Source organism: Aquarana catesbeiana, linkage group LG06 (assembly GCF_042186555.1).
Source record: "Aquarana catesbeiana isolate 2022-GZ linkage group LG06, ASM4218655v1, whole genome shotgun sequence".
Taxonomy (NCBI): Eukaryota; Metazoa; Chordata; class Amphibia; order Anura; family Ranidae; genus Aquarana; species Aquarana catesbeiana.
The window spans coordinates 135,983,447-136,003,813 of record NC_133329.1 but is presented as its reverse complement, the minus strand read 5'-3'; the positions used below and the strand labels follow the sequence as shown (position 1 = coordinate 136,003,813).

General features: G+C 40.2%; 1 protein-coding gene across 1 annotated transcript in view; it reads left to right on the top strand.

Moving 5' to 3' along the window:
• Nucleotides 1-20,367, top strand: part of FAM20C (FAM20C golgi associated secretory pathway kinase) — a 256,797-nt gene that overhangs the window by 194,141 nt on the left and 42,289 nt on the right. The window contains exon 5 of the mRNA XM_073590989.1: nucleotides 1,965-2,080. Within this exon, the coding sequence (XP_073447090.1) occupies nucleotides 1,965-2,080 (116 nt within the window). The remainder of the gene's footprint in view (nucleotides 1-1,964; nucleotides 2,081-20,367) is intronic.

The window sequence follows — 20,367 nt, the reverse complement described above, 5'->3', positions numbered from 1 at the left end:
AAGAGACGAAAGCTATTGGCTACTGCCCCGTTTATAGTCCCGACGTACGTGTTTTGCGTCACCGTGTTCAGAACAATCGGATTTTCCGACAACTTTGTGCAACGTGTGTATGCAAAACAAGTTTGAGCCAACATCCGTCAGAAAAAATCCATGAATTTTGTTGTCAGAATGTCCGATCAATGTCCGATCGTGTGTACAGGGCATTAGTGTGGTTGCCTGTACTGCTCCTTTAGTGTATAGTGATCATTGTAGACTATGAGCTGAGACCCCAGAGCACTTCCAGCTACACTGACAGCTCCCCCCCCCCCCCCCCCCGTTTCCAGCTCCCTTCTCCTGTGAGAAGTCTTCATTCACAGCCCTGCACAGCTATACTGTATATGTGCCCTGCACCTCCCAGCCCCCCTGTGTTCTGTGTGGATGGGTAATTTTTTATTTCTTAATTTTCTCATGAATTAGGATGTACAATGCATCCTTACTAATGAGAGAACACTGGGCAGGAACCTATGATCAGCTCCTCTCATCCTGTATACGCCCACTGGCTATACAGGAACAGTGTCCCTCTCTGGAAGTGATGTCACTAGCTTTCAGTGACCACACCCACTGGCTGCTTTTAGACTCAAAAGGAAGTAGAATTGAAGTCATGTGACGGCACTGGATACTGCAAAATAAAGGTAGAAAAACTGGGATTTTTTCATTTTTGAGGCAAAAGGCTTAACTTAGCTCACAATAATGATTGCATGGGAGAATTTAAGTGTTTGGGTGGACTTCCACTTTAATATTTTTTTTTCTACTTACTAATCACCTCAGTGACCTAAGTCATGGCAGGATAGAGCTCATAATGAGCACCCTGTTCATCAGCATATATTTGGCATATTGGCATATATTTGGCATATTGTGGGTTGGTTATTTGGATATTGCTCCATATTACTTGTTATATATTTTTTAAGGCATGTGCATCTTGTGAGGGTGTTTATAGTTTGTGTGGCTACTTGGTTTATGTCTATATTTGGGATATAATGTATACGCTCTAAAAAAATGTACACTTTTTTATATTCCTGGTTGTGATATGATTTGCATATAAATAGTAGTGCAGACAACTCATGAGAGATTGTTTTTTTTTATTGAGCTTTGGTCCCTTGCCCTTCACACTCAGTGGTGCTGGTACTGAAGGAATAGCAATAAAAAATTGAGAAGGGTTCCTAGTCTACATTCACACTAGATCATAAAGTATTCAGGTGATTGTACATGGGTTTTTTGTGCATTTTTTTTCCTTTGTGTTTCAGGAGCAATGTGCCATATCAAAACTGGGGCCTGATCAAGCATTTTTGGCCCCATGGACTATGGAAACAAGTAAAAAAAAGTGTATATCATATTTTAGCACGTTTTCAGACATGCCCATTGAAGTCTATGGGACCAAAAACACCAAAGTCTGCCTGAAAAGAAGTTTTTTTTAGCGACAGGCACCATTTAAAACAATGTGACTTTTAATGTTGAGCTTTGAGCTACAAAACTCCCAGGTGTGAATTGGGCCTTATTTTTCCCTACGCTATCCAAAAAGTAAAAAAAAAAAAAAGTTCTAGCAATACATATATTTGTTCATTTTGTGATTCTGATATGGCCTTAACAATCAAGATGTTGACACTTTTTCAACAAATAATAGTGTTTAGAGGAATTATTTTATTTCTGTCCATTTTTTACAAATGTCTCCCATCCACTGTGAAATCTCTTATAGCTGTGTTATTTCCCGTCTGCCGATCTGTTTGTGATTAAGCTGTGGCTGTAGTCTTAAAGGATTAGGCATCCCTTGATACATGCCATCAAATTTTATGTCCTTCAAATAGTAATATTGTCAGTGTTGGATAAAGCCTGTAGAATAATGGCCTGTGGTCATCTCCAGCAATATAAGACCTCAGTTTGCTTTTATAAAACAACATTTCAAGCTTTGATTTTGTTGCTTCTTGCAGGGTTCTTGATTACCGCCGTGTTCCACCTGTCGCGGGTAGACTGGTGAACATGACCAAAGAAATAAGAGATATCACTCGGGACAAAAAGCTGTGGAGAACATTTTTCATTTCCCCAGGTAAAGGAAACATAGTTCAGAATGTGTATTACATGTGTAGAATGTTGTACTGTGTTATACTGTGTGTTGAAAGATGTGTTAATTATACATTTTTTGACCTAATGAGTAGAATGTAATTGCAGGCTTTCAAGACAGATCAGGTCCTTTCACCATGTCTGCAGACTTGATCTATCTGGAAAGCTTGCAATCTACTCTATTAGGCAATAAAAGGTATGATTTGCAGAATATGCATTGGAAAGTTCCTGTTGGATCCTTTGTTGCTTTTGGGCAGTGGTCTCCAACCTGCGGCCCTTTAGTTGCTTCTATCCGGCCCCTGGGGCACTATTTTATCCACTGATACCAACAATGAGGTATAATTACCCCCACTGACACCAATGAAGGGCCACAATTCCTCCCAATGACTCCAACGATGGGGCACAATTCATCCCAATGACACCAATGATGGGGGAACTATTCCTTCCACCGACACCAATGATGGGGCACAATTCCTTCCAATGACACCAACAATGGGCTCAATGACACCAAAGATGGGACACAGTTCCTCCCAATGACATCAATAATAAGGCAAAATTTCTCCCAATGACAACAATAATGGGGCACAATTTCTCCCAATGACACCAATGATGGTGCACAATTTCTCCCAACGACACCAATGATGGGGCACATTTTCTCTCGGTGACAGCAATGATGGGGCACAAGTCCTCCCAATGACACCAATGATGGGTCATTGTTTTTTTCCACTAATGTTGCGACCTCTTCTACTCAAAATGACCACAGTCTGGCCACCCTAAAGTCTGAAGGACAGAAGACTGTCCCTTTGTTTAAAAATTTTGGAGACCCTTGCTTTAGAGTGTACATAGGCAGACCATGACTGGGAAAATGTCCATTCTGGTGTCTTCCAAAAGAACTACTATATCTGCAATTGTTGTTGTCATGTGCTAGCTCCAATGACCTGCTCAATATCTCTATTGCCGCGTACACATGGTCGGATTTTCCAATGGGAAATGTTGGATGTGAGCTTGTTGTCGGAAAGTCCGACCGTGTGTATGCTCCATCAAACATTTGCTGTCGGACTTTCCGCCAACAAATGTTTCTTAGCAGGTTCTCAAATTTTCCGCCAACAAAACTTTGTTGTCGGAAAGTCAGATCGTGTGTACACAAGTCCGTCGCACAAAAGTTCACGCATGCTCAGAATCAAGCAGAAGGAGCCGCACTGGCTATTGAACTTCCTTTTCCTTGGCTCGTTGTACGTCACTGCGTTCCCACGTTCGGAATTGTTGGCCAACATTTGTGTGACCGTGTGTATGCAAGACAAGCTTGAGCCAACAACCTTTGAACAAAAATCCACGGTTTTGTTGGCGGAAAGTCCGATCGTGTGTACGTGGCATAAAAGTGAACCTTCATACATACATATGCATTGGTCATATTAATTTTTTATGCGATTCATTGGGGTGGCAACTTTTTAAGTGCAGAGGCTTTCAAAACTTTAAAATGTTGAAATTTTGGTACTATAGACATGATAGTACAGATTGTATCTCAAAAGAAATTGTTCTCACAATCGTTCTTAGGTTCAAACACATGGATATTGTTCTACACTTTTCTGATTATTACTTCATTTGATATATCAATATTTGAGTCACTTCCTGTATTATATAAATCAATATTAATTTTGACGTTTACTGGAAATAGTTTTGTGTTGTATTAAAGATTGTGATTTCTTTTATTCATATAATACATTTGGCCTCGTATTACAATACTGAAACTGTTGCCTGTATTTATTCTGTCCATGTTGCCTGTACTAACCAATTAGATCACAGCTTCAGTTTTTAGCTGGCTTTTGGATATGCAAACCCCAGTATACTTTGGGGGCGATTTACTAAAATTGTGAAGGGCAAAATCTGGTGTAGCTCTGCGTAGAAACCAATCAGCTTCCAATTGCTTAATTGAACAAGCTGAAATGACAAGCTTCAAAATAAGAAACGGCTGCACTTCACGTGGGCTCTAAGTAAAGTTTATTGTAATATCCAAATTGACACCAAAGGACACCAGCAGTGAAGTGACAAGCTGATTGGCTACCATGCACAGCTGCACCAGATTTTGCACTCTCCAGTTTTAGTAAATCAGCTTCTTACTGTCATATTTTTCTGTATGGATGAACCATAGCTTCCTGCTCTACAGTAAGTAACTTATTCCACAGAATCCTTTGAGTTTCACTATAAGCATGCTATTTCCTTCTTTGGCCACAGGCTGTAAGGAAAGAATGTGTGAAGTCCTTTTTTTCGAAAGATAATGAATGTTACAGTCAGATCTAAATGCCTTATAATATTAGGCATGAAAAATATTTCTTCCATTTATCACGGAGTGTCAGCTGGGAGCGACGTAGGCTCCAGGGACGTAAGATGTTATTTGCAGGTCAAATTCCATTTCTATTGTCTTATTCAAGGAACTGGCTAATGGTATTTGTTCCCCTTGAGAAATGATTGAAGATGTTGCAGTATTTATGAAGGACAGCCTGAGCTCATATTCTGATATTCTTGGATGCTCGTCCAAGCTGTCCATAGACATTTGAGGGAGGCCACACATGCCGGCACAACAAATTTATGGAAGATCTTCCTCTTTTTATACAAATAGAAATATACATAATCAGAATGTCTGAACAGGCATGTTTGTTTCAGTGAAGGTGAAATGAGAAGTAGGATCAGCACAATACATCCTCCACGAAAAAAAAAGAGTTCATTTTTGCATCTTAAAAGCCCATCTCTGGGAAATAAGAAAGTTCTGTGAATTTAGGGTCTAGAGGAGAGTAAAGGCACTTTTGCTTATCCGATCTTCCACTCCCCCATGCTCCGATGGTGAACTGTCCCTCAGTGTCCTCGCGTCCATTGCAGGGTTTGATGACGTCAGGATGGCTTGAGCATGGGGGGAGAAGACACTACGGAGAGCGGTCCAACAGAGGTGAGAAGCAGAAAATTGGGTAAGTACATCTTTTCAATGCCCCCTAGACCTAAATGAGCAGCTAACCTTTGCTGTGCAAGCTGCATAGAGTTGGGAGCTTCTGAGATCAGTATGTGGGGTTGATTTACTAAAGGCAAATAGACTGTGCACTTTGCAAAGTGCAGTTGCACTCTGCATGTGCAGTTGCTCCAGAGCTTAGTGAATAAGGTAAATATTCACTTTGCAAATAATACCTAATCACATGAAAGGAAAATTAAAAAAACAGCATTTTAGCTTGCACATAATTGGATGATGGAAGTCAGCAGAGCTTTTGCTCATTTACTAAGCTCTGGAGCAACTGCACTTGTGGAGTGCAACTGCACTTTGCAAAGTGCACAGTCTATTTGCCTTTAGTAAATCAATCCCTGTGTCTGGACCCTGCAGTTCACTTTTCATGGCTGATCCAGAAGTAAGTTTAGTATTCGGCTACAACACATACAGTATATAGACAATGACAGCCTTGGCAGAAAAAGTTCTTCTAATTAGCGGGGCTGGATTTTCATGATTGAAGCTAATGGGCACCCTTTTGGTCCCCTAAGTAACACCCTTCCGTTGGGACCATTTCTTTAAAACATGATAATTCCCTAGCTTTACCTTGTTTAGAATATGGTGATAATGTACAAATAAAAAAAAATGTAAGGCCATTAATTTTACAGAGATAAGCCACCTCTTTGTCCGTAACACCTATAGTCATGTGCCTACTTTGCCTTATATTAAATACAGCCCTGCTAATTAGGGAATTGCATTCACTCGGAGTGATTTGACTCATAGTGCATTTGAATATTCAAAGTGTTTAAAAATCATTTCAATGAACATCTGATATTTGGCCCCTTTTGATATGTAACATATACTATTGAAAGTGTTTAGTCATATCTGTAGCACCCTCCTAGCATAGGATGATAGGCAGATGTAATTTTTGTCTCTTTCTGTAGTCAAGGGAGCAGTGATTGTTTGTTCTGGTCTGTTCAGGGTTTCACAGGCAGGAGGTTGACTGCTTACCCCTGCTTCTGGAAGATGTCTCCAGAATACGGGGTTGAGATAGTCAAATTACCAGCCTGAATATTTATCATGCCCTAGCCAATTCCTGGAGGGGAGGTGATAAATGGTCTGGAGCCCTGGGGAGATCATTCTTCCCTCATCAGGGAGGGCGCTGAAGCCTCTGGGGCTGCTGCCCCCTTTGAGGCAGCCTGTGGACTGTGTATCTGTTTTTTTTTAGGTCTCAGCTGTAACAAAGCTGAGAGCCTGAAGTGATCTTTTCGAGGAGCTGGCCATGGGACTCACCATAAGCAACCTAGCCTGGGGAAGGATGGCCTCCCTCACTGGACTGTGCCCAGGGGAAGCTGGAACGTATGCAGCTGTCCTGGATACTTGTTAGTAATGACCCTGGATTGCAACCCTTGGGACTGTATGCTTTTGGGATGTAAGTGCCAGAGGTAGCTATGGACAGAGACAGCTTTAAGAGGGTTTCAGAGTACTAGCCACTCCCCTGTGTCCCCAGTGGAATCTTTTAAGCTGGCCCAGGGAAGAATGTCCTCCTATTACTGCATAAGCATTTAGAATATCCCATCCCCTAACCCCCCCTCCTGTTTAAAGTTCTTCAAGAATTAAATTCCCAAAAGACATCACCTAGACTGAGTTATTAAAGCTGGAGTGCATGGACTTGTGGTGGTGGGCAGCCTCTGTACTATTAGGGAAGAACCAGCTATTACCAGTGGCCTCTTTGGGGGGTAGTACTATACATCTATTCAATAGACGCAAAAAAAAAAAAAATGTTGATTCTGGCAGAAATGTTGTTAGCTGATAACTTCCTGTATTTTCTGTTTGGGCTTCACTATTATCTGTTACAATATTCCCAGCCATTTCGAGACTACATAACCCTTCTCCTCTATGTTATGGAGTAGAGGAAAGGGGGATGTGTGTGTAGTCCTGCCCTAGGGTGAAAATGCTGCTTTTACACCGATACAATACAGTGAGTGAGCATTGTCAGCCTAGGGCAGGAAGTGTTTTACTAGCACGATCATTAGGTAAAAATAAAGTGAAAAAATATTGAAAAACTAAAACAATTGCAGTCACTACGTATAAGAGTTTGTACGTTGCAGTATATTACACTCTTGTTTTTAGGTATAAATACACAATACAAGGGACAGTCAATTAAAAAAATAGTTATTGGATAAGAACTAGTTATATAGGTGGATCCTAGTGCACTGAGTCAACCCCTTGCTTCTTATATGCCTTAGGTACACCAACACTGAGATCTTTTTGCCTTATTCCACAACTCTGTCACTGTCCTCTTGGAGTTTTGGGTGTTTCTGCTAACCTTTGCTTGAGCCAGTTCATCCTGTTGTTTTCTCATTAAATTAAAGTAAATGGAAAATACCAAAGGAAGGGTGAGATTCTGTCCAAATGGCCACAGTAGGTTTGCAGACCCAGAAACTCAACAATAGCATACCAGAGTATGATGGTGGTTTAAAGCCTAAGTTTTGGCACAGTATTCACAAGAAGAAGTGTCTCATGTGCTGGTGACTGTTGTCTTAGTTGATATCTTTAGCCATAGCATCGGAAGATTACTGCTATGGAGATATGACGAGGGCAGCCAAGGACTGAGAATATCAGCAAAGATAGCAGTCACCAGCACAAGAGACACTCTCATTGTATACGATTGGCAAACTAATGTAATGAAAAGGCACTCTATGAATGGAGGAGGCAGATCCTTCATTTATCCTTCCATCCTCCATTCACAGAATTCTTTCCATTGATGGAAGCTATACCATGGCTTGTATGGCATGGAAGGGGGGGGGGGGAGAGGGTAGACATAGTCAGCACTCTTAAGGAGTGCCTATGACAGGTCCAGCTGATATCAGTTTTGGGTGAACCATCCCGTAACACACAGGAAGTTGTACTCCAATCTGACTGGAATGGTACTAGCTGATTGGAGAAAAGCCAATATAGCTCCAATATTTAAAAAAGGGCCAAAATACATCCCTAGGAATTACAGACCAGTTAGCCTAACATCAATAGTATGTAAGCTCTTGGAGGGGATGATAAGGGACTATATACAAGATTTTAGTAATGAAAACGGTATTACTAGCAGTAATCAGCATGGATTTATGAAGAATCGTTCTTGCCAAACCAATCTATTAACATTATATAAGGAGGTGAGCTGCCATCTAGGTAAAGGAAGGCCCGTAGATGTGGTGTATCTGAATTTTGCAAAAGCATTTGACACGGTTCCCCATAAACGTTTACTGTAAAAAGTAAGGTCCATTGGCACGGATCATAGGGTGAGTACATGGATTGAAAACTGGCTACAAGGGCGGGTTCAGAGGGTGGTGATAAATGGGGAGTACTCAGAATGGTCAGGGGTTGAAAGTGGGGCCTCCCAGGGTTCTGTGCTGGGACCAATCCTATTTAATTTGTTTATAAACGACCTGGAGGATGGGGTAAACAGTATAGCTCTGTATTTGCGGATGATACTAAGCTAAGCAGGGCAATAGCTTCAAGATATGGAAACCTTGCAAGAAGATCTAAACAAATTAATGGGGTGGGCAACTACATGGCAAATGAGGTTCAATGTGGAAAAATTTTAAATAATGCATTTGGGTGGCAAAAATATGAATGCAATCTACTCACTGGGGGGAGAACTTCTGGGGGAATCAAGGATGGAAAAGGACCTGGGGGTCCTAGTAGATGACAGACTCAGCAATGGCATGCAATGCCAAGCTGCTGCTAACAAAGCAAACAGAATATTAGCATGCATTAAAAAGGGGATTAACTCAAGAGATAAAGTGATTATTCTCCCACTCTACAAGACTCTGGTCTGGCCTCACCTGGAGTATGCTGTCTAGTTCAGGGCACCAGGAAGGATGTACTGAAAATGGAGGGAGTACAGAGAAGGGCAACGAAGCTAATAAAGGGTCTGGAGGATATTAGTTATGAAAAAATGTTACGAGCACTGAACTTATTCTCTCTGAAGAAGAGACGGATAAGAGGGGATATGATTTTAATTTACAAATACCATACTGGTAACCCCCACAATAGGAATAAAACTTTTCCGTGAAAGGGAGTTTAATGAGACACGTGGCCACTCATTAAGATTAGAAGAAAGGAGGTTTAACCTTAGACTGCATAGAGGGTTCTCTATTGTAAGAGCAGCAAGGATGTAGAATTCACTTCCACAGGCGGTGGTTTCAGCGGGGAGCATCGATAGTTTCAAAAAAACTATTATATAGGCACCTGAATGACCACAACATACAGGGATATACAATGTAATACTGACATATAATCACACACATAAGTTGGACTTGATGGACTTGTGTCTTTTTTCAACCTCACCTACTATGTAGCTACGTAACTATGTAGTCAGGCATAACTTTATGACCACTAACAGGTTACGTGAATAATATTAATTATTTTGTTACAATGGCATCTGAAAATCAGTGGGATATTTTAGGCAGCAAGTAAACATGTTGTCCCTGAATTTGAAGTGTTGAAGGTAGAAAAAATAGGCATTGCAGTTTGTTGTGTATAGGGCTATGTAGTCACAAACCAGTTAGGGTACCCATGCTGATCCATGTTCATAGCCAAAAACGCTTACAATAGGCATGTGAGCATCAGAACTGGACCGCAGATTAATGGAAGAAGGTGAACAAAAAAAATAATAAGTGCGCTTGCTATATAATTATTATCCAATGATAATAAAACTTATGTGAAAAAAATATTTAAAACACAAAGTGGTGGTGAAAATCCTTAAAATATAAAAATATAAAAAAAAGTCCATTTATTAAATAAAAGTTCAGTGAAGAAAAGTTGTGTAAATCCAATAAACGGGAATCCAGCATCCAAAATCCAGTCACCTCAACCCACATGAGAGGGAAGGTGGAGGGGCAGGATGTGAAGGGATCTTCCAAACTCCAGGTGAATCCAAATAACAGTAAGATTGAACGCTTACCAGAGTTGGTGGACCTCCTCTATGGCAAGGTCGGACACACAAGCAGATACAACCCTCTGCAGGGGTAAGCGGACTCCCACGCCAGGATCTTCGGATGTTGATAGTATCCCCAGGGCAGGCAGGTCACTCTGCAAAAAACTCACATGCCTAAACTAAATTCCAAGGTATTTAGTAAGAGGCATGTGAGTTTTTTGCAGAGTGACCTGCCTGCCCTGGGGATACTATCAACATCTGAGGATCCTGGCGTAGGAGTCCGCTTATCCCTGCAGAGGGTTGTATCGGCTCGTGTGTCCGACCTTGCCATAGAGGAGGTCCACCAACTCTGGTAAGCGTTCAATCTTACTGTTATTTGGATGCACCTGGAGTTTGGAAGTTCCCTTCACATCCCGCCCCTCCACCTTCCCTCTCATGTGGGTTGAGGTGGCTGGATTTTGGATGCTGGATTCCCATTTATTGGATTTACACAACTTTTCTTCACTGAACTTTTATTTAATGAATGGACTTTTTTTTATATTTTTATATTTTAAGGATTTTCACCACCACTTTGTGTTTTAAATATTTTTTTCACATAAGTTTTATTATCATTGGATAATTATTATATTGCAAGCGCACTTATTATTTTTCTTGTTCTTGTTTGCTACACTGATATTTGTGTTTTTTTTGTTGCAGCTTCACTTTTATCTCAATTTCATTTCAATTTTATCTTAACTTTGTGCTCATAGCGCGGTATTTTTTCTTTTATATATATTTTTTTAATGGAAGAAGGTGGCCTGGTCTGATGAATGACATTTTCTTTCATGTATACGGGTGTGTGTATGTCACTTACCTGGGGAAGAGATGGCTCTAGGATCCAGTATGGGAAGAAGACAAGCCAGCAGAGGCAGTGTAATGCATTGGGTAATGCTCTGCTTGGAAATCTTTTGTCCTGCCATTCAAGTGGATGTTACTTTGAAGTGTACCACAGTTCTCCAGGCCTCAATCCAATCCAGCATCTGTGAGATGTGCTGGGAAAAACAAGTCTGATCCATGGAGACCCCACCTTACAACTTACAGAACTTAAAGGATCTGCTACTAATAGCTTGGTGCCAGATATCACAGCAAACCTTCAGAGGTGTTGTGGCGTCCATGCCTTGATGGGTCAGAACTGTTTTGGTGGTAAAAGGGGGGCCTACTCATGCTTAGGTGGGTAGTCATAAAGTTATGGCTGATCGGTGTATAGTATAAGGTAGTAGAAATAATAACACCTAAGTGTGGATAAAATGCTTAAAGCCCAAGTGCAAAGCTGTGGTCTCGTGTTTGTGTCTGTGGTTTTCTGTCTGCCATGTAGGAGTTGTTCTCTGGAGAACTGAAGTGGGATAAGGACATGCGGCGTATGTGTTTACTGTGGAGCCATTTAGGAACAGAACACACGGTTTGTTATTACACCAGACGCAGTCAATGAGACTAATGAAAAGCATTTTGAGGCTAATTTAGGGAAACGTTAAAAACAAAGATAAGTCAGAATAATCAGCTCAAAGCGGCAATATGCAAAATAGATTTTTCTTTCCTTCCTTGCTCGAGTTAAGGAAAGGAAGCTATTCTAGACACTGTATATCACAGGCAGTTTCAGCACTAATTGAGCCAGGTGTTTAAAGAAATCAATAGCATGTCCTAGAAGGGAGGTTTGCCTTTGCTTTTATCAATCTATGTAATGAAATTAGAATCAGTTAATAGTCAGGCTTATACTTCTAAAAGAAAGTCAATCCTCAGTATTACCAAAAGGGAAAACCATAACAAATATTTTCAGCTATTACTGTAACACTTACATAGAGCCCTACTTCTAGACTTATAAAGAGAAAATTACGTTTTCAGTGCCCCCTCACCCCCAAACAAGGGTTAAATGCTAGTTAACTCTAGGGGATGAAGAATAAGCTGTATTACTTACCTTCACTCCTTGCTCCCTCCATCCGTTCCCCGAAACTTCTTCTATATGGCGCACATCACGTACTGTGCAGGGCCAAGAGTGGACAAGCCAGAGCAGAGTTATGAGGCAGGTATTACACCTTATTCCTCCACCCCTAGAGTTAACCAGCATTTAAATGAGAAGTTCGGCATTTAAAAAAAGAAACATTTATATTCACCTAGGTGGATACAGCATTGATCCACCCATTGTCACTGGGACAGAGAGTGAGGAGGACCCAAAATTGGCACAGGAACAGAAGGTGAGGACAAAGCCTCCAATGGGAACATGTGTTTTTGTGACAACTGTCTCTTAGGAGGGTTTCTCTTTGCTTAAGAGAGATTTCCTCTAAGGCTCCATGCACACTTCTGTTCTCTCGGGAGTAAAAAACACTCATATAGAGCATATTTTGTACAAAGTTTAGACGAGTTTAGGAGAGTTTTACGTTTTTTCTGCCTCCAAGCTCCAATCAGAAACGTGAACCAGAAGGATTTTTTTTTCTGCCTCTAAACGTTAAACTTGAAATATATTCACTATGAGATTTGTTTTCTGTATTCTGCAAAAAATCTGGTTGATCCTGCTGCTCTCTGTCTCCACCTTCTGTTCATGTCCCCAATTAAGCTAGGCATTTTACAGCTGTGGTGGCAACTCTGCACATGCTCAGTTTTTAGTGAGTTTCTATGCTTAGCCATTTCTTCCCTCTCGCATCTGAGCAGCCCATGTGACTATAGAGTCACACATGTGGGCATATACACAGTGGTAAATGACAGCCCACTCCCTCCCTCCTCCTCCATGCTCACCAACCAGCTAAGCACAATGGGGGGAAGAATATTACATGTAGATTAATAGAGGTGTTTTTTTTTTTTTTTAACTTAACATAATTACAGTGTCATCATTCACATACAGAAATAGAAGCGACAATGTAAATTAAACAGTATATATTTAGTATAACTTTAAGAAACAGTAAAACACAGCCTTTATACTGTTAAGCAGAAAGCAGAGTTTGAATACTTGTCCTTCCCATGCAGGAAACAGTATCATTAAGATTGCATTATTATTGGAAGGAACGGCCAATACAGAAAGGATGCCATTTGTAATCTTGGTTTGCCGAATCAGCAGTACCTCTGAGAACACTAACTGTTGGTATATACAATGCGATATCCATCACGTGCACATCAAAATGAGAGATGATGCAGTTCTCAGAAAAAAACATGAACACTGGGAACCAGTAGGTCTTCTGGAGGTTTTTAAAATACAAAGCGATCTTAACAATGCAGACATGGGACAGTGTTGAAATGTCTTTTCACAACATCGGCAAAAAAAGATTCTTGACATTTTAGAAGCAGAGCTTACTCTTTACCTCCTGAGGGGCTTGTTATGAATCCTTCCTTCCCTAACAAGTTTTTATCTCAGTACAGTACATAGACTGTTGAGAGTCTCATCTTTTTCAGATATTTAATTAGGCTTTTTCTGCAGATATGTGGCTCAGGAGAAGACTTAATCATAGGAATTGACTAGGCAGGGGGCCGGTTGGTCTTTGGAGTTCTGTGCTCAATGGTGTTCAGCACAGTATGGAGACTCGCCAATGAGACCATAATTCTTTGCGACAGTTTACATTATCTATCCATCTCTGCCTTTGGTTTTAAGAGCTCCCCACAGGTCTTGTGTATGGAACCATCAGGGATAAATGAAAAAAAACAAAACAAAACAATGGCTTTGGATAGCTTACAATAAATTAAAGTGGAAGTTCACCCTAGGATTACTCAATGAACATTAAATAGCCATAAAACACGTACCTTGATAAATGGATAGCACCATGTTTAAATTCTGTATTTTGTCAGTATCATGAGGGCTTTGTATTCTACCCTGATAGATGGTTGCAAGACTAATATTCTGAACCCTTCCAAATATCCAAGGGCACAAGAGAGGGCTGCCCCTTATCCCCACAAATTTTTGCAATAGCCATTGAAACTCTGGCAATTGCCATTAGAACCCACCCATGGACATACATGGAGTATGCTGTGGGTCACAAACTCATAAGTGTGCGGATGATCTCTTACTATTTGTTACCTCTCCTTTAATTTGTTTCCCCAACAGCTGTCGTTTGCTAGAGGATTTTGGTAACATCTCTGGTCTATATGTCAAAATCCCAGGTATTGAATATTACAGTCCTGAGCCCACTAGTGTTGCGCTTAAAAGAACACTTTGACTTTACCAGTGATATAGTCATTCCCTTTTTGGGGGGTGAATCTTGCCGCTAGCGTGGACCAATTATATGCAGTCAATTTTCCTCCATTATATCGTAAATTAAAAATATACTTAAAAAAATGGGAACATCTGAACCACTCATAGCTAGGATGGGTTAATTCAGCTAAGATGACCCTGCTCCCACGTATGCTTTATCTTTTCTGATCCCTACCCATTCAAATAGTTAAAGACCACCTACAGCACTTTCATTTATTTGGGGCTCAAAAAGGCACCACGTGGCTAAGACTGCCCTTTTTCAAGCTTGGTATAGGTGCGGGACAGAATCTCCTCTGGTATTATCAAGTGGCTCAACTGTCCCACATCTCAGTTGGAATGCATTGGAATGCATTAGGGTAAAAAGCCTTTGGGCTTTATAACCACTTTAATGCATTGCCGCAAAACATTGGTGCATTAACTAGCAGTCTCAACCAACCAGCTGAGGTTTGAATATAGCTTTAAATCATGCTGGGCCCACTCAAATCTGCAAATCAATAGCATATGCAAATGAACTGGTAATTATCAGATCTGTAAAAAAAAATCATTAGAATATACATATCGGGGGAGATTTACTAAAACTGATGCACACAGAATCTGGTGAAGCTGTGCAAAGCAACCAATCAGCTTCCAGGTTATATTGTCAAAGCTTAATTGACAAGCTGACATTAGAAGCTGATTGGTTACTATACACAGCTACACCAGATTCTGTGTGCACCAGTATTAGTAAATCCCCTCCACAGTATATCTTTCCATGTAATTTTATCTTAGTGTAATCCTTCAAATTTCCAACTACAAAATAGCTCTAAAATGTATCAAAGTACAACAAGCACAGAACCTCTATCTACGAAAAGTGCATCTACAAGGCTAACCCAGGCTCAGGGCTCAGCAGAACATACTCTAGATGGACATTTTCAACCTGACTAACTATGCAACTATGTAACTATAGCTACAGACATGCTGAAAAATGTATGCATTTAACCACTTGCAGACCGCCCGCCGTCGTTATACGTCGGCTGTTTGAAGAGGAGTATCATTGTTATAGCAGCAGCTAGCTACCATTACATCAGTATCCCCTTCTTCAGCGGGCAGTCGGCTTTCAGATAAAAGTGGTCTCCGCGGCGGATTCACCGCAAGGCCACTTTTATCGGTGGTGGGAGAGGGGCGCTCTCCGGTGCCCTCCGCCGCTACTGGATCTACCGGCAACAGCGGAGGCAATCGGATCCTTTTCCGTGTGTGGTATGGAGCTGAGTGAGGGGAAGATGGCCCCCACCCAGCTCCATACCATTGCAGGGAGGAAGCGATGTCAAAACGTCACTTCAGCCCATAGCTCTTAAAGGGACATTTTTTTTTTCAAATGACATCTTTTTTTTTTTTTTTATTGCATTTTAGTGTAAATAGATCTGAGGTATTTTTGACCCCAGATCTCATATTTAAGAGGTCCTGTCATGCTTTTTTACTATTACAGGGGGTGTTTAAAAAATGACACCTTTTTTTTTTTAAAGAACAGTGTAAAAATAAAAAATAAAATGTAAAATAAATAAGAAAAAAAATGTAAAAATTTTAACATGCCCCGCCGAGCTCACGCACAGAAGCGAACGCATACTTGAGTAGCGCTCGCATATGTAAACGGTGTTCAAACCACACGTGAGGTATTGCTGTGATCGTTAGAGCAAGAGCAATAATTCTAGCCCTAGACCTCTTCTGTAACTCAAAACATGCAACCTGTAGAATTTTTTTAAACATCGCCTATGAAGATTTTTAAGGGGAAAAGTTTGTGGGGTGCAATTTTGAAGCGTGACAAGTTGGGTATCAATTTACTCAGTGTAACTTCATCTTTCACAATATAAAAAAAAATTGGGCTAACTCTACTGTTGTCTTATTTTTTAGTTTAAAAAAGTGTAGTTTTTCCAAAAAAAATGAGCTTGTTATGCCCCGTACACATGGTCGGATTTTCCGAAGGAAAATGTGTGGTAGGACCTTGTTGTCGGAAATTCCGACCATGTGTAGGCTCCATCACACATTTTCCATCGGATTTTCCGACACACAAAGTTTGAGAGCAGGATATAAAATTTTCCGACAACAAAATCCGTTGTCGGAAATTCCGATCGTGTGTACACAAATCCGACGGACAAAGTGCCACGCATGCTCAGAATAAATAAAGAGATGAAAGCTATTGGCCACTGCCCCGTTTATAGTCCCGATGTACGTGTTTTACGTCACCGCGTTCAGAACGATTAGATTTTCCGACAACTTTGTGTGACCGTGTGTATGCAAGACAAGTTTGAGCCAACATCCGTCGGAAAAAAATCCTAGGATTTTGTTGTTGGAATGTCCGAACAAAGTTCGACCGTGTGTACGGGGCATAAGACCACTGCGCAAAGTATTGCAACAACCACCATTTTATTCTCTGGAGTGTTAGAAAAATATATATATATGTAAATATATATGTTTGGGAGTTCAAAGTAATTTTCTAGCAAAAAAAACTGTTTTAAACCAGTAAACACCAAATCTAAAAACGAGGCTCTGTCCTTAAGTGGTTAAACTTTGTTCAGAAAAACACTACTCATCCAAGATGGCACAAGGGCCATGTTATGAAATAATCAGGAGGTGGCCCTACACAAGTCTATAGGGGCTCACTGCAGCATGCACATAACCAATGCAACAAACATAATTACCACAAAAACCAGCATGAACACTTGCAAAGCTAACCCAACAAGAAAAGTTGGCTGGCAAGCTGAACCCTTTGCATCTTAATAAATAATATTCCACAGCTACCCCACATAATAAATAACACATAACCATCCAAATCATAAAATAAACAATATATACATTACGCCACCCTTGTAGCCATGCTTCTAGCAGTCGATGCTCTCTTCTTGTAGGGGCCCAAAGTACCTTCATCAGGAAAACCTTTGATGGTTACTAGAAAATGACTACTAGTGCTTCACCAAGAAAAACATTGCATTGTTTTACCCTAACAAATCAGAATCTTTTTTGGTGACCATGAAATTTGAATCCAGTGGATATAGGCATGTTAAGCCTGTCTATTTCTTAGAAGATTTCCTTATAAATCATTTATTTTTATCACAAGGGACGCCACAGAGAAAATGAAACAAAAATTGTTATCTCACGAAGCAAAGAGGCAGCTTGAGGATGTGCTCTGTTTAAAAAGCAGATGGTCCTGCTGTTTATTAAGCACGCTTTTTATATTGTTTGTAAGATTTAGATATTTTTTAACTGAACCAGAATTTGTGCATATGCTATCTAATTAATGCATCTATGTTCTATAAAAGATTTTTAATGTACACATTTACATTACATGTGTATATTACAACACTTTCCCTAGCAAAATCAGGACAGTTTTTGTTTCAAAGTAGAACTTCAGATAGAATAAGGGAGGGATATAACTCCTGTCAGTTTTTTGCCATCTGTGTCCCATTGGGGGGATTTAACTTTACTTCCTGACCCATAGCCAAAGAGTGACAGGAGGTTCCTGCAAATTAAGGGAATCCATTGCAGCCCCCCAGGTCTCCAGATCTATGTCTCCATTTGAAGATGTCCCCTCTATTACTGTTCTGGGGAAAACCCAAAATTTGGGATTTTCTTTTACTTTCACTTTGAATGATACCAGTAAACAGGACAAATAGCGAGGATGAATCTCCCTAACGAAAGCACAGACAGCAATAAAAACAGGTATTCTAATCTCTCTTCGCTCTATCTAAAACTAAAAAAAAAAAAATATGGTTTGTCTAATGAAAAAATAATGACATTTTCCTTGCTTTCATGGGAAGGTGTATATAAAACAGACTACAATTGTCAAAGAGTGCTCACATATGAAAAAAAATCCAACTGTCCACAGTTCTAGCTGGTTCAAGATAAAAATGTGAGTTTTATCAAAGAAGCTCAGGGGGTGGTTGGCAAAGCAGATAATAATATAATAATATTATATAATATTATAATATTAATATTATATTATGAGGTATAAAAAAAATTCAGCAGAGCGTACATACTGCACATACTGTACATACTGCATACATAATGTACATACTGCAGAGCATTGTGAAGTTGAACATATAACCATTGTATATAATGGAATAATGTAACAATGTAAGGTACGGTATAATAACATATAGCTAGTTGGTTGTTTTTCTTGTATGCTGTGAAGTGTTTAGTTTGTGTGAAAGGTTTTAGTTCACATATATCCTGCCTTCAGTCTACCCAACCCTGTTCCAAAGAACCATGCAACCATGCCAATACCACACCCATTCTTCCAAACCCTTTGGAGTTTCATCAGTTTGTTCCACCTTGCCACAATCAATTCTGAAATGTATCACGTACTAAAAAATATTTGGGCACATTATAAAGTATAGTTACAAAATGGGTACAGGTCTTCTATACCAAAAGCTGTTTTGTTTAATTACATTCAGTTACCATCATGCTATGGCAAAGTTTTTTCTTGGATTATCCCTTATCTACACAAATTGTACAATATTGCATATTAAATGATACATAGATATACATTTATAAACCCTGACACAGAGGATACTTCAGATTCTACAATATCCTTTTGCACTTTTTGGGCTGGTTAACCATATCAAGAATAAAGTCCTTTGATTTTGGAAGATACTATGCTAGACTTCAAGATCTGTTATAAGCAGAGCAGTGGATCCATAGGAGCAGGCCAGAAGTCTTTGGTGACCTTGTTCAGGTTTGTTTGCTAAACACCGGTAGGTCATAAAACTCGAAGCCCCCGGTACAACACCAGTACAACGTGTCATGCGATTTGACAGTTCCAAATCTCATAACACATCACACCCTATTGCCAGCAATGGAACCGTTCATATCACCACAACTCATGTCATGGCAATTGTGAAAAAGGTTCCTGCACTACTTTTTACCGATTTCTTTGCAGCTTGCATAGACTTCTGCTAAATGAAGTCACAAGCGGCATGAAATCAGAAGTGCAAATCGCACTGATGTGTGACTTTGAAATCTCGATGAAGTATCACGATTTCAAAGCCACACCGAAGTGAACGGGGGCTAAAGAGAAAAAGGATTCAACTGCCAAAGCCCTTGCAGAGGCGCCGCTCCACTAATCAGGAAAAGATCAAAAAGTCATACTTTTAAAAGTATGTGAAGGTTGAGACTATTTAATTCAAAATATTGACTGAGAGATATGTCATGGCCACCTCTCCTTTCAGACCTGAACATCACTGCAGTAATTGTGTCTGGTCCCTCATGCAAGATAATACATCACATCCAGTAAGAAATGTCCCCAATTTAGGGTCCCTTTACACTGTTCACATATTCTATCACCACCTCCAGGCTCCCATTGACTCCCCATAACCTTAACAGAGTGCAAGCACAGATAACATATATTTTGGGTGTCTGGTTTAGGAGATCAGTTCATTTGCACTGTCGATTTAAATTTAGGGATCTAAACAGCTCTTCGACTAGAATTTATAAACTGTTTTAGTTTAGGCCAGAGATCCTTTGTAAGTCATCGAATGCCTTCTCCATATCTTTATGTTGTGGGTACAGTACCAGGTCTGGATCTCAATTATACAAAGGGCACATTATACAGTTACAGTTAGTAAAAATGAGTTTTTAATGCCTGCATGCTTACTGTAGTCAGGAATGAAATGTGTTAAGGAAAGTGCCTTTGATTGCAGGGAGGGGCTAGAAAATGTATCACGCTGGAATTTGTTCTTTCAAGACAAATTGTTTGCCTGTTAACAAGTTTTTTGTGTATTATAAAATTTTCTTTTTGAAGTTTAACATTTTAGAAGTTTGCACATCTCATATTTTTACTTTAAATGATTTTTATTTTCAAGACATAGGCAACAAAAATCAATGACATACACTTTGTCCAATGAGATGGAAAAGGGAGTGTTGTGGTTACACAGATTAAATGCATATACAGAGAGGTAAGACATTTTGTTCAGATGTGGAGTCGTATTCCCTGCGTGGCACAAGTGCAATGTATCTGAGTCCGGAGTTTGGAAGGACCACTCCAGGCACCCCTATGGGGAACATGCTGTGCCCGGGGAACAGTCCCCCAAAACCCCCGTGGGAGAGATTAGCTAAGGATTCGCACTGAGCATTGCATTGGGGAAAGGAACTACAAAATCACGCCCCATGGGTAGGATCCTTTGGTAGGTC